Source organism: Marmota flaviventris, chromosome 5 (assembly GCF_047511675.1).
Source record: "Marmota flaviventris isolate mMarFla1 chromosome 5, mMarFla1.hap1, whole genome shotgun sequence".
NCBI classification, from domain to species: Eukaryota; Metazoa; Chordata; class Mammalia; order Rodentia; family Sciuridae; genus Marmota; species Marmota flaviventris.
Window position 1 is genome coordinate 88086299 of NC_092502.1, and position 13995 is coordinate 88100293.

At 42.2% G+C, this 13995-nt stretch overlaps 1 protein-coding gene across 1 annotated transcript; it reads left to right on the top strand.

Annotated features, from left to right (window-relative positions):
• Positions 1–1652: 1652 nt before the first annotated feature.
• On the top strand, positions 1653–9758 carry Glrx (glutaredoxin). Its single transcript, XM_027927708.2, has 3 exons — positions 1653–1939; positions 7171–7290; positions 8739–9758. The coding sequence occupies exons 1-2, from the start codon at positions 1733–1735 to the stop codon at positions 7282–7284; spliced, it is 321 nt and encodes a 106-aa protein (XP_027783509.1). The 5' UTR covers positions 1653–1732; the 3' UTR covers positions 7285–7290; positions 8739–9758.
• The last annotated feature ends 4237 nt before the right edge of the window (positions 9759–13995 follow it).

Consider the following 13995-nt stretch of genomic DNA (forward strand, 5'->3'; position numbering starts at 1 on the left):
AGCTGCTATAAACATTTATGTGGTTGCATCACTGTAGTATGCTGAGGAGTCCTTTGGGTATAAACTGAGGAGTAGGATAACTGGGTCAAACGGTAGTTCCATTCCAAGTTTTCTGAGGAATCTCAATACTGTTCTCCATAGTGATTGCACCAATTTTCAGTTCCACCAACAATGTATGAGTTTACTTTTTTCCCCACATCTTCGCCAACATTTAATGATGCTTATATTCTTGGTAATTGCCATTCAGACTGTAGTGACATGGAATCTCATTGTAGTTTTGATTTGCATTTCTCTAATTGCTAGAGATGTTGATCAATTATATTTCTTCTGTAAAATGTCTATTCATTTCCTTAGTCCATTCATTGATTGGGTTATTTTTTTTAATTTATTTTTATTTTTTTGTGTGTATGTGTGGAGGGAAATGTTAAGTTTTTTGAGTTCTTTATGTTTACTGGAGATTAATGCTCAACATAAAACTTTTTTGGGAAAAGGATGATTCAATTTTAAAGGTGCTATTTTTTCTTTGATAGTTTACCCCACACTGGAGGGGGTCTGAAAGAAACCTAAGAGAAGATTTTGCTCTGCCCAAATGGAAATACTGGGAAGAGCATGAAGAATGGAAATACTGGGAAGAGCAAAAAATCTTCTAGTCCTGCAGGCCCTGCCTCCTGTCTTGCATAACAGGTGGATGTGACAGCTGAGTCATTACACCACACCTACTCACAAACAGCACAGAAGGTCACAGAAAAGGCCAAACAGAAAAGACCCTTGTTTGATCTAGAGTTTGAAGTCAGGGATTATGATGGAATTTGTCTTTACTGAACTGCTGTTCGAGGACCACCAACTCAAAAGCTGATGGGGGTGAATCTGATGTCTCAAAGGCCGTCCCTGCTAGGTGAGACCTGTGACAAACTGGAGCCAAGATGCACAACGGCTACTCAGCTACAGCTGCTGCCACTGAAGAAAGCCAGCTCAATTTTATCCAACCTGATTTTAGAGAAGCTGCAAGTCCAGATTCTTTAGCAAAATCTCTGGTTTTTATTTACTTATTTCTGTGTGTGTGGTGCGGGGGTAAAACCAGAGGCCTCATGCATGCTAGGCAGGCGTTCTACAACCGAGCCACATCCCCACCCCTGCTGTCCAGATTTTTAAATGCCGAAAACAAGATTCCATTAAAGCAGTCACAACAAACATCTGAAATATAAGCCAAGTGTAACATCCCACAAGCAATTTCCACAGAGTGCAAAGTCACTGTTTCAATTCAGCTTCCTGTAAATGATTTTAAAGCTTTCAGTTCTTTGAATGACTTCATTTCCATTTTAAAAACCAATCATAGCTCCAAGAGGGGGAAAAAATTGCTTTAAGAGGTCACTGCCTCCTCAGCCCTCTGAGGCTGGGCTGTTCGCTTTCTGTTCCCCCAGAGTGTGACTTAATTCTGATCCCTGGTAAAGAACAGACACTCATGATGGTTGGAGGAGAACAAAGACACCCTGGTCATAGCTACTAATGCCTGAAAAGCAAGCATGCATTCATGGGCACACTAACCAGTGAATCATACCAGGCTGAAATGACTTTAGGACTGTCTCTTTAAAACTCAAGCTCACAATCAGGCAAACTCCTCCTCCAGGGAGGTTCCTTATTAAAAGGGAGCCAGCTGGCTGGGCCGCGGCTTAACACCCCAGAGCAATACCTGCAACTGAGGATTCCTCCTGGGAGACTACAACCTGTCCACATGGCTCAGGAGTTTGTGGACGGCAAAATCCAGCCGGGGAAGGTCGTTGTGTTCATCAAGCCCACCTGCCCCTTCTGCAGAAAGACCCAAGAGATCCTCAGTCAACTGCCCTTCAAACAAGGGCTTCTGGAATTTGTCGATATCACAGCCACCGGTGACACAAATGAGATACAAGATTATTTGCAACAGCTCACAGGCGCGAGAACAGTGAGTGTGGGATTCAGTTTTAAAAGACTCTGGGGTTGCTCTCTCTTGTCAGGGCTATGAACTTACATACGCCTGTGCCTTTTCTAGGACACCGCCAGCCAGAGCTCTGTCCTTCAAGGCAACCAGAGGGCTTTGTGGGGTGTGGGGGAGGGAGCCTGAGGGAAGACGCTGGTCACTTGAACTGGCAGCTGGACAGCAGCCGAGGGTCCTCTCAGTAGAGGAGGGAGCCCAGCAGAGTGTGCTGTCAGGTCTGCGTGCCCAGCTGCTGGGTGGGAGTCGCAAGGACTTATGTGGAGGCTTTGTTTTTAGCACTGCCTTGAACTGACAGTTTTCTCTGATGGCTAGATGGGCTGGGGCTGGAGGTGGGGGGAAGAAGCTAGTGCCATTTCGTGTGCACACTTCCTTCTGTTTACACGTGGCTGAGTGGGATTTGCTGTCCTATGATCTTTTTTCTAGGCTTTAACTATAACCTAATTTGTTCATTCTTCCTTATCAAACTCCTCCTACTAAGGAAAAAAAAAAAAATCTAATGCACCATTATCCCCCTCGCTCTAAGTTAATTATGGGGTATTTTTAGGCCTGCCAGAGTTCTGGCCCAGCTCTCACAATGGCTTGCTTTGTGATCCTCGGCAAGTCACCACATCTCAGATCCTCAAGGACCCCAGCTGCAAGACTAGAGTGGCTGACCTCGTAGAGTGGGTGACCTCCAAACAAATATACCGTGGGACCCTCTGAAAACTGCTCGCCTCTGAAAGGCCTCCCCTTCCTTAGCACTTGGCCAAACAATTTTTGATTCTGGGAGGGGTGAGATGTCCCACCATCTCATCCAAATTCCCTTTCAGGAGGCACGTTCTGAAACAGTATTGGCAGAAAGCACATATCCTATTTCAGTTTAGTTTAACTGACAAGAGTTTTCTCTGGGCTGTGAATATAAAGTATGGGAGGTGGTTTTTCCCCTTCTCTCCAATCAGAAATCAGCATTGTAGTATAGAAAAGGCTAAATAAGTTACCTTACTGCTTTGAGCTGAGGTTCTGGAGCAGACTTCATGACAGGAGAATCCCTGTGGCTTAGAAGCACAGAGTCAGGTCCTGAAAAGAAAGGGACACTGCAAATAACCATGGGTTCCCACAGGGTCTCCTGCCCTGGATCCCTCTCAGCCTGTGGTTCCTGAACTTTGCTAACTAGTAGAATCACCTGGGGAACTTTTGAAAGGATCCCTATGCCCAAGTCACTCCAGACCAAATACATCCCAATGTGCGGAGGCAGCAAGAGCAGGCATCAATAGTTTGAAAGATCCTTAGGTGATTCTAATTTGCAACATAGTTTGGAAACTACCCTTTTAAATGGCAGCATCTGTTTTTTAGCAGAAAAAGCTGACTTCTTCATGTACTCAATTAACAATTTTTTTCATCTCTTTGCAAAGCAACAATGTTTTCTGTAGTTGTCTTTAAGTTTTAATATTTAGAAAATAGTTTTCACGGGTTCTTGAGTCCAGAATGCCATCCTTAAGGGGAAGAATAAATCCTTCAAAGCTATTTATTTCCTGATCCCCAACAATGAAGTGTTTATATTCAAGGAGATTGAACATTTGAGAGTAATTGCTGTCTTAGTTATCCTGTAATGACCTGTGTTGCTGTGTATGTAGTAGAAGCTCAGCAGGACTTCACTGCATGCTTTGATTTTGTTATGGCCACAGTTCCTAGATCAGAGCCTTCATTTGGGCCTTCTCTAATGCTTCTCCTTTCTTCATTAGGATTAAGTTCTGGTTCATCTCATTTTTCTTCTCCCTGAAGAATTTCTTTGGACACATCTTGCAAGGCTGGGCTATTGGCAACAAATTCCTTCAATTTTCATTTGTCTGAGAAAACCTGTTTTCCTTCATATTTGAAGGATGCTTTTGCTGGATATAAGAAATATTTTTAAGCATCTATTAAGTATCAGGGTCTTTTCTTGACATTGGAAATATATCCATGGGGGTGGGTTTTTGCCTTTCTGAACTTGCATTCAAGTGGGGAAGACAATAAATACAATAAAATCACTGGGAGGTAAGTGATTGGCTACAAAGAAAAATTAAGTAGAAGGAAGTAGGTGGCAGAGTTTTAAATAGAGCCATTAGACCCTAAGAGGTAAACATTTGAGTATATCTCTATAGACAGTAAAGAGAAAGGAATTTAGGGGTAGGATGTGGCAGGCAGGAGAATGCAAATACTAAGGTCCTATGCCTCTCAGGTTCATGGAATAGAAAGAAAGCCAGTATGGCTAGAGCACTATGAGTTAAGAGAGCCAGGGAAGATAATGGGAGATAGGCTAGGAAGGCCTTTAAGCCACATCATATGGACCATGGTTTTTATTGGATGGGATAAGATGCCACTAGTGGGTTTCAAACAGATGAGTTACTGGGAAACAGATGTGAGTAGCTACATCTGAGTTAACTCTCAAGTGTAGACAGTGCTGCCAAACTAAGGTTGGGAAAGGCTACTCCAGCAGTACAGGGCCCCATATCACCAAAGTTGCTATTATAGTGACAGTTTCCTTTTTCTCTCTAGGACAGTAACAAGTTCCTCCAAGGAGGGGGAAGGGCGGGATGGAGGGTAGAGGAGGTAGAAGAGGGTGTTTCCTCCTCTTTCAAATGAATCAACTGTGCCTCTGTGTTTCCTGTTTTACCACCCTGTGTCCCTTCCTGTTCACCAATGTGATTGAAGATGGTTTTACTGTTTTCTAGGCTGGAGAGTGGGGGGAGGGCCTAGGGGCCTTTCCACTCTCAGGCAAACCAGCTACTTTGCCAGATAGTGTGAACAAAACTCCACCCAGGGGACAGACAGCCTGCTCCGGTTTCAGGGACTGTCTCAAGCAACTGGAGGCAGCTGTAGTGCTGTGGGTTTTAAAGTCCAGGTTACCCTGGGAGGAATAAATGGCTGCTCAATGTAAAACAATGGTTTGCAAATCACTGGAACAGCAGCAGCATCTGGGAACTTGTTAGAAATGAAAATTCTCTGGGCCCCAACACTGATCTCCTGAATCAGAAATTGGTGGGGGTGAGGGGAGTACAAATCTGCATTTTTAACAAGCCCTTGCATGATTGTGATGCAAGGTCAAGTGGGAGAACCCACTTCCTGGAGAGAACTCCTGGGACCTGGGGCCTTCCTGACTGCTGCCTTAACTCCAATCCTGAAGTCAAAGGTGGAGATGTGGCAATCTGTAGGAGTGGTGAGGATTGCTCAATCCTTTTCGAAAATACAGAAGTTCAAGAATGAATACAAGGCTGCCTGTATAAAGCTCAGATGGTTTTTATTTAGCCAATGCTTTCAACAGAAGAAGTTCTGCATCAGAGTGACCTCAGGATTACATTTGAATTCTGTTTACTGCTACAACTGACCACAGCCACATAATTCTAAGAAGAAAGAAGCTAAACGGGGCCCCAGAAATGTTGGTTGGAAGCAGTGTTCAGGATTCAGGGGAAATCCTAGGTTTCCTACCTCATCTTTCCTGCTTTCAATTGGAAAAAAAAAAAAAACAAAACAGGTTGTGTTGCTGGTGCTTCCACTGTAAGGCCTCCCATGCATCCCATCGCTTGGTGGATCTTCTAAGACTGAGCAGGGAGGTTACCAGGCAAGCCAAGGCCAAAATGAGTCCTCTGGGTTTTCCCTCATTCTTGGACCACTGTAAATAGTGGTAATTTTTTTATTTGTGGTACTGGGTATTGAACCCAGGGCCTCTTGCATGCTAGGCAAATGCTCTACCATTGAGATATACTTCCAGATATATATATAATTTATTTTTTATTTATATATTATATATATTTATTATTATTATTATTATTTTGAGACTGAGTCTCACCAAGTTGCTCAGACTGGCCTTGAACTTGAGTTCTTCCAGCCTCCGCCTCCCAAGTCTCTGGGATTACAGGCAGGCGCCACCATGCCCAGCTGTACAGAATTTATTTTTATTTTTTAGCCATTATTTTAAAAGCCCACTTCCACTTAGATCCACTTTTCAATAAGAATACTATAAAAACTTATCCACAGTAATTCCACCCTTTTTCTTGTTGCTCTTGCTTTTTAAGCAATTTACTCTAATTATGCTTTCTGGGGAAGATGAAATGCTTTGAAAATATTCTCACTGCCTTCCGCCTAACCCCTCTCCCATCCTTCCATCTAGTACAATCTTGTGGGGGGAGGGGCTTCCAATCACTTAGGCAACCTATATGGTGCTTATGTCTTCGTTGGCAGTTAACCTTGGTGTGACACTCTGGGACTGGAAGCTGCTTAGGTGCAATGAGGGAATTTCCTTCTCCCTCAGGATACTAAAACCTTCCTGGAATTCTGGAATGTGCTTATATCTATTGGCAGGGAGGGAGTAGGAGTGACTAGAGAGAAACCTATTCAGCACGTGTAATGTCTGTCTTGCCTTGGGCCACCCACCTATACCAGATGTGAAGCCAAACCAGATGAATGTCCTTGGTCCCAGAACTGCAGCATTTAAATATCTTATGAGGGACCAGGGATTAAAGAGATTCAGACACCATTACACTGTCCCCTAGTTGAGGACAGAGCTCACCTGTTTTAATAACACAAAGAGATGACTATGTGTAAACCCAAACCCATAAACCCAAAAATGAGAGACAGAGACCAAATGTAAGTACTTTCCAGCTCTGTTTAGAAATGGAAGGCCTCCTGGTTGCCCTGGCCCAGCTTAAGGTCTCAGGTGTGGTCCCAGATACAAAGAAATAGATTGCAGTCAGGGTGGTCCAGCTATAGCCAGTTAAAATTCTTTCCCTGAAACATGTTTCTGTAGAGCAAAAATTTTAAATCCGTTTAACAAGCTGAACAATCACATAAACAGCATACTCTGTTTGAAAAATATTCTGACTTAAAAACATTCTTTAATGAATGATTTTGCCCTCATAAGAGTTCCTAAAAGAAGGGGGCTGGGGATGTGGCTCAAGCGGTAGCGCGCTCGCCTGGCATCCGTGTGGCCCAGGTTCGATCCTCAGCACCACATACAAAGATGTTGTGTCTGCCGAAAAACTAAAAAATAAATATTAAAAATTCTCCCTCTCTCTCTCTCTTACTCTCTACCTTCTCGTGCTCTTTCTTCCCAAGCCCTGTCAACCACTGATCCTTTAAAAAAAAAATTAAAATTAAAAAATAAATAAATAAATAAAATATCACTTGTTCTCATTAATAACTTTCCTGGATGACTTTTTTTTTGTTTTGTTTTTGTTTTGTAGGTACCTCGGGTCTTTATTGGTAAAGATTGTATAGGTGGATGCAGTGATCTTATAACTATGCAAGAGAACGGGGAACTGCTGTCGCGGCTGAAGCAGATCGGAGCTCTGAAGTAATTACAGGTGAATGGCAGACTAGACGCTGGGACATTAGGAGACTGGAATTCTACTGCCATATCTCATGCTATAGGAAGGATTCACGCTAAGGAAGAATGACTTAGTGATTTGAGGAACTGCAACATCAATTATTTATGAATTTCACATTTTACAAAAAGGCATGAATTGTATCAATAGGAGAAATTATTTCACTCAAACTTCATTTAACAAATATTTATTGAGGGTTTACCATGTGCCAGACACTGTACTAAACACAGACATACATAAGAAAGATAACATGGAAACTGTATTCTAGAGAGGGAGGCAGATCACAAAAAAGTAAGTGAATAATTCCTGAAACAAATAGAATGATGTGATAGAACATGCCTGGAGGAGGGGAAGACAGCCCTGATGAAGCAGAGCTTGCTAGTGGAGGGATTGGCACATGAGATAGGATCTGAGCCAACCTGTAAGCATATTCAAGGAACTGAAAGAAACAAAGAGCAGGTGAGGAAAGGGCAGTGAGGAGGAAGAGTAAGGTTTGTGGGCAGGAACTGAGCACAAAGGCCAAGGTAAGCAGTTTGGATTTCTTCTACGTGCAGTGTGAATGAAGATAATTTTTGCTTATCTGGGTTCACATGGCAAACCGACTCAGTCTGATTGGCTTCTCCAACACCAAAGCAAATTTTATAAAATCAGTCACCTAACGGAGATCTTTGGCTTGATGGAAAACAGGGGGATGAAGAGCAGCTTGGAAAGAAACTAGGCTGCTTTTGGGGTCTAATAAGCAACTGCCAGCACTGCCCCAGCACTTCCAGGGCTGCCAAACTTCTACATAGTCCAGTTCCACTGACTCATAAACAGAAAGACTTCAATTTTTTTTTTCTTGTCATGAGAGAAATTAATGGTTCTTTAACCAAATGTTCTTTGAAGGGATCTATTGCTCACCAATTAATCCCTTGGTCAATGAGTATGTATGATTTGTGATGGTTACAAAGAATAGTAACAGAAGTGGGGGAGGAGTAAGCCTGAAAAAATTCAACTGAATCCCCTGAAATAAAATAATCTATATGATACATCTTCCAATCACACCATATGACATAATCACAGCAGATGAGTGCTATTCATCTGGGTTAATTTTCTGGTTTTATGTGAGGTTCTAAAGCACTAAAAACCCAATTAGTGGTTGCAAATGTTTGCTCTTCTGGAGCATGTTCACCAGTTAGGCTTAGATGAAGAATATATTTATCCCAATTCCCTCTATCTTGAAGTAGGATTAGAATCTTTATATTCAGAAGTCTCTTTGTACCATCTTTCCCTCAGCATTCTATGCTGTCCCTATTTTGCTGCCAATTCCATCCCAAGGCTATCCACAGTAGTGTGTTTAAACAGCAAAAGAAAGTGGTTTGGTCATGAGAAGGGAAATGAGGGAAACTGAACTTCCAAGAAGATCTAATTCATTGTTTATTTCCTAGTGGAGCAGACAGCCACACCAATGTCCTTCTACAGAGCTGGATGCAGCACAGAAGATGACACTATTTCCTGGTGGATGGGATTTTTTTAGCACAAACAGCTTTTTCTTCATTTGCTTCCATATTAAAAAGTGGACCAACTTGTCCCTAATCACAGGGCCAAGAAGGTTGATGGATCATCCCGGTTTTCTTCTAGATTGGTTCTTTGGGTTCCAGAAAACCATGACAAGTTCTGGTTTAGTATTCATTTATCCAAAAGATATATATTTTTTCTCTTTAGCTTGTGTTTCTTATTAACCATTCTGTGTGTGCCAGCATGCCTCTACCTCCAAGCCAGTGTTTCTCAACCATATTTATCCAGATGCTCCAAGGATGAATCTACAGTTGGTTTCCTGCCATTTCCCATCAGCTGAAATTATTTTGCTGAACATGACTTTATGCAATTTGTATCATGAAACCCCTGGATATTTTGAGTGTGTTTTTTCAAACCTACCCCACCCCATCTAACCTTGAGGGTCACTGCTTGGAGCCATTGTTCTCACCTTGCCATCTCACACATCTCATTGGAAACATTCCACAATTCTGAAAGGGCATGAGGACCCAATTTGAGAACCTGTGAGAAAAATTTGAGCACAGGGTTGGTCTTCACCAGGGTCATGTGGATAGAGGCAGCAGGGCAAGAGGCAAACATGTGGCAACACTTAGATAAGATGGTTCCAGATTACCCTGAACAACTGTGTATCATTGGATTTAGATTCCAGCAAAATTAAAATATAAGATGTAAAACATTAGCATAGAAAACTCATATCCCAAATTTGTCCCAAGAAATCCCAAGAGTATGTCTGAAAGGAGCCAAATTTTGAGAAACACTGTCCTAAATAACACACACACACACACACACAAGTTGGAAATTTAAGACTCCCTTACTGTGAAGTTTGTCTCTAGAATTGCAAGATTGTTAATTTCCTTCTGTGGTAACTAGTGGTAATGGTTAATTTCTTTTCTAATAAAGATATACATACAGCTATCTCATGGTTTTTATGCAGTTCTCTATGTTCTCAAGACTTTAAGGAATAGAAATAATATGAAATATATTCAAAGTTTTATTCATGTTTGTCCCTGCCATTATAAAGACATGTACTGCTATCACACATTAAGTACAAGTGGTTGGTATGATTTTTAAATTTCATATTGAAATGACAATTTAGATATGTCAACACTAGCTCTGTGAATTATTTTTGGGGTTCAATAACCATCTTTTTCATTTCATATGTTGTTTTTCCAGTTCCTACCTAATGCCCTGTATTTTTAAATTTTCCAACGTGGGCTCTAGACACTCAATTCGGCCAAGATTGCTATGGATGACTATGCAAGTCACATTGCACAACACTACAAATGCCACCCTGGAGGTTAGGTATCATCCCTGATCCTGTACTAATCTATACTTTCATTCACACTCCTGTGTCCTTGCTCCTTGTGTGAAGAAATGACCTTTCTACTTTGTTCTATGTTCATACTCCTCCTCTTCCCTCAAGGCTTGATTTACAAACTGTCTCCCCTATACTCACCTCTCTTCTTCGTGACTTAACAAAAATATATCATTGCTTCCTCTTCTTCAGTCCAGAAGTACTGGCACTTAGTTTCTTTATAATTCTTACCAGGCTGTATTGTAGTCAGTCATCTCTATTGGTCTCTTGACAGATTCAGAAATGCACAAAGGCAAGAAGTTGACTTCCATCTCTATAAACTCATTTCCTAGGAAAGAAGCTCTATTTTATCAAGGCAATACATGCACATGGTTTAAAATGCAAAACAGTACTAAAAGACTTTCCTGGTGTAATCCTTGCAAACCCCATTCCTTATCAGTTTTGTGGGTATTTAAGCCTATTTAAAATTATTATAAAATGAACTGGGAGTGGTGGCACTTGCTGTAATCCCAGCTACTCAGGAAATTGAGCAGAAGGATCACAAATTTGAGGCCAGCCTGGGCAATTCAGTGAGACCCTGTCTCAAAAAAATAAAAAGGGTTGAGAATGTAGCTCACTGGTAGAGTGCCCCTGGGTTCAATCCCCAGTGCCACAAAAATACAAAAAAAAAAAAAAAAAAAATCAAAACATGTAGTAGACATATACAAGAGTGAATAGAATGTATGGTTCTATTTAGCACCTATAGAAAGAGTGTTTCTAAGATACTGAGAGGCCCACATCCCCCTCCCAAAGCATACCTTCTCTCCCCACACAGAGATAATCACTGGTTCATTTTGTTGTAATTTTTCTAATATTTATATTTTTACTTCCTATAACATCCCTCGCAATACATTTTACTTCTGAACAGCAATAGCAACACCACCCTGCAATGTAAAGAAAGGGAACTATTATTGACAGCCATGATGAACAATGCCAAGAAAAGATATGCCAAAGACTGAGTCATAGGCCAGCATCTGCCTCCCTGGAAGTTGATCAGTTGGCTGCCTTTGGGGAAGCCAGAGAGGCCTTGAGCAAGTCCTTGGAAACACAGAGCACCCCAGGGTCTGGAGGCTATGGTGTGAACCAGATAGTGGTGTCCCCAAAAAATATGGTCAATGGCAGTGGACAACTCTATGTTTTCTGTTCCTAAGCTCACCAATGGCCCACTTCCAATTTTCAGAAGTTGATTAAAAAATACCCGCACCCCCTTCAACTGGCCAGGTGTGTGATAAATGCAAGGCAAGCAGAGAATGAATATGGAAAAAAAATTAGCATGTTGGTTTTTCTCTCTTTTAGTCTTTTCCCTGTGGGCCCTTATTTTCTGTTTCTACATTTGAAAGCCTTCCTCAAATGTCTGGAGACATGGTTATCTATAAATATTTGAGAATGAGGCACTAAGCCCAGTGTGGAAGCACAACACTTATAATTCCCAGCTAGTCAGTGAACTGGGGCAAGAGAATTGCCTGAACCCAGAAGTTCAAAGCCAGACTGTAAACCCCATATTGTTATTAAAAAAAAAAAAAAAAAAAGCGGGTGTGGGGGAGCACTAAGAAACTGGTTGGAAGATTTGTGTGCCTGAATTTGGCTTGTCAACCAATGGACTTTACCATGGTTAGAATCTTTGTTCAAATGTCACCATCTTAGCAAGAGCTCCCAGATCACCCCATCTAAAATAAACACCCTGCCTTCCTCTCTCCCTAGCATTCCTACCCCTCTTGTTTGTTTTCACATTTACCACCTAAATGCCATAGTTTACTTACTTGTTTATTGTCCTTCATTAGACTGTAAGTCCCTTGGAGTCAAGGAACAAATCCTGTTTTAATCGACGCTGTATCCACAGCATGGGGAAGACTGTGGCAGACAGTAGGCACTTGATAAATACCTGTTAGGTGTCTGAATGGATGAATTAATGAGTGGATGATCAGACATGGATCTGGTCATATCATTGGGAGGTTCCCCCATCTGTTCTTTCCTGAATATCTTTTCTTTTAAGCTCCTCAGTTTCTGCAGTGTCAGAGCTGGACTTCCTTGGCAGGGTTCTGTCTGACAAGCAGGGGAAAGGTACTTGGCAACTTCCTAGGCAGAGTACAGGCTCTCTAGTCACCTTCTGTTTTCTGCTGAGTAATTCTGTGAAATAAATACACAAGGATAGAAAGACTGTCTTCCAAAGGGCAACGAAAGGTTGGCACAAAGGCTGGGCAGAGGCAAAGCAACAAGAATGGCCAAGAAAAAAGATATAGCCAAAGCTCTCTTCTTGCTATATACTTTGGAAAGCAAGTGATTTGATCTCCTGTGAATGTCTCACTCTAATAGCTACTTTCTCTCCACTGCTTCCAGTCTGGATCCTTGTGTTGGACTCTTGACGGCCATTCCTCCCAGTTCAAGGCTGTCTGAAGATGGCCCTTCTGGGAAACAAGAGCAAGGGTGATAAATGTGTCTGTATGGCCCAGACCACAATGTTTAAATTCCAGTGAGTATCACTAGGCCATTATCTTGACATTGGCTTGTAAGAGAAACCCATGCTCCCTAATTTACTGCTCCATAAAAATCATTCTCCAGTCTTGGGAAATATTTTCTAGAACTAGGCTCTTAAGATATTTTACTTAAAAGTCCTTTATTACATAAATATCATTTTTTAAAAATTAAGTACACTGAATGTTTAAAGGATCAGAATTCAATCTTGCTCATCAGTGGAAGAGAATTTTGGCCTCATCCCTTGAAGTACAACTGATACTTAAATGTGGGTCTATATTTATGTGCAGGTTTATATTTCCTGTCCCCAGGCAACTTTTCTGGTGAGCTGTGCAGAGCTGAAGGAGGGGAATGGAGAATAGAAGGGACAAGGGAACCAAGGAAGGTGCCAAGCTTGGGGCATTTGGTTTTATCCCTAGCGGACCTTCCCACCCACACAGGATCCTCCCTCCAGGTCAGCTGGTCGGTAGCCTCCGGACAGATGCAGCTGAGCCTTCTGGAAAAGAGCAGATCATAGCCTCCTTATTTCTCTTCCCTGTGCCTTGTGAAACCTGGAACACTTCATACTTAAAATTGCAAGTCATTTATAAGGGGGGGATTTCGAACTGCCTCCCATTGTTGTTCCTCCAGGTCATCCGAGAGAACTGGGTATGATGATCTTTAATGCAATCCATCCTAGGTTCTAACCAGAGGTGTCAAATGGGGATCAAAAGATCCACTCTGGGAATGGGGACCAGCAACACCTGGGAAGGCAGAAGCAAAGAACTCAGCTGGATCCTGTGGCACATTTAGAATTAAACAGTGTGAGGCCAGAGTGGGTATCCTTTTCAAGAGAATCTCTGTTAACCTTGCCAGGCAGGTGCTGTATGATTGGAGAGCACCAGAGAGAAGGAGATGATAACAATGGGCCACAGGCTGCCTCCAGAACAGGAGGACGGTGGGCATTCCCAAATGGATCAGGAATAGCAAGCATGGGCACAGGTCCTCCTCTCCATCCAGGAGACTTGTAGCAGGCAGCCCCAGGGAGGGGATAGGGAACTTTATGCCACTTGGAAACTGTGTCCCCTGCCTCTTGGTTAAGATATGGCCCAATAGCTGATAGACTGTATATCTAACCAGAGAAATCCCCCTCTTACTCCTCCAAATAAAGGAAGGAGCAGAGGATGCAAAGCCTTCCCTTAAACACTCCCTGCCCTGCCCCCAGTTGGCAGAAGAGAAATCCCACTTTATAAGAATTTGAGGAGTGAAGGATAAGTGCTCCCCACTAATGAGCATGATCTTTGAGAATATGAGGATTCTTTTTGCTTCTGGTTATTCTTTGA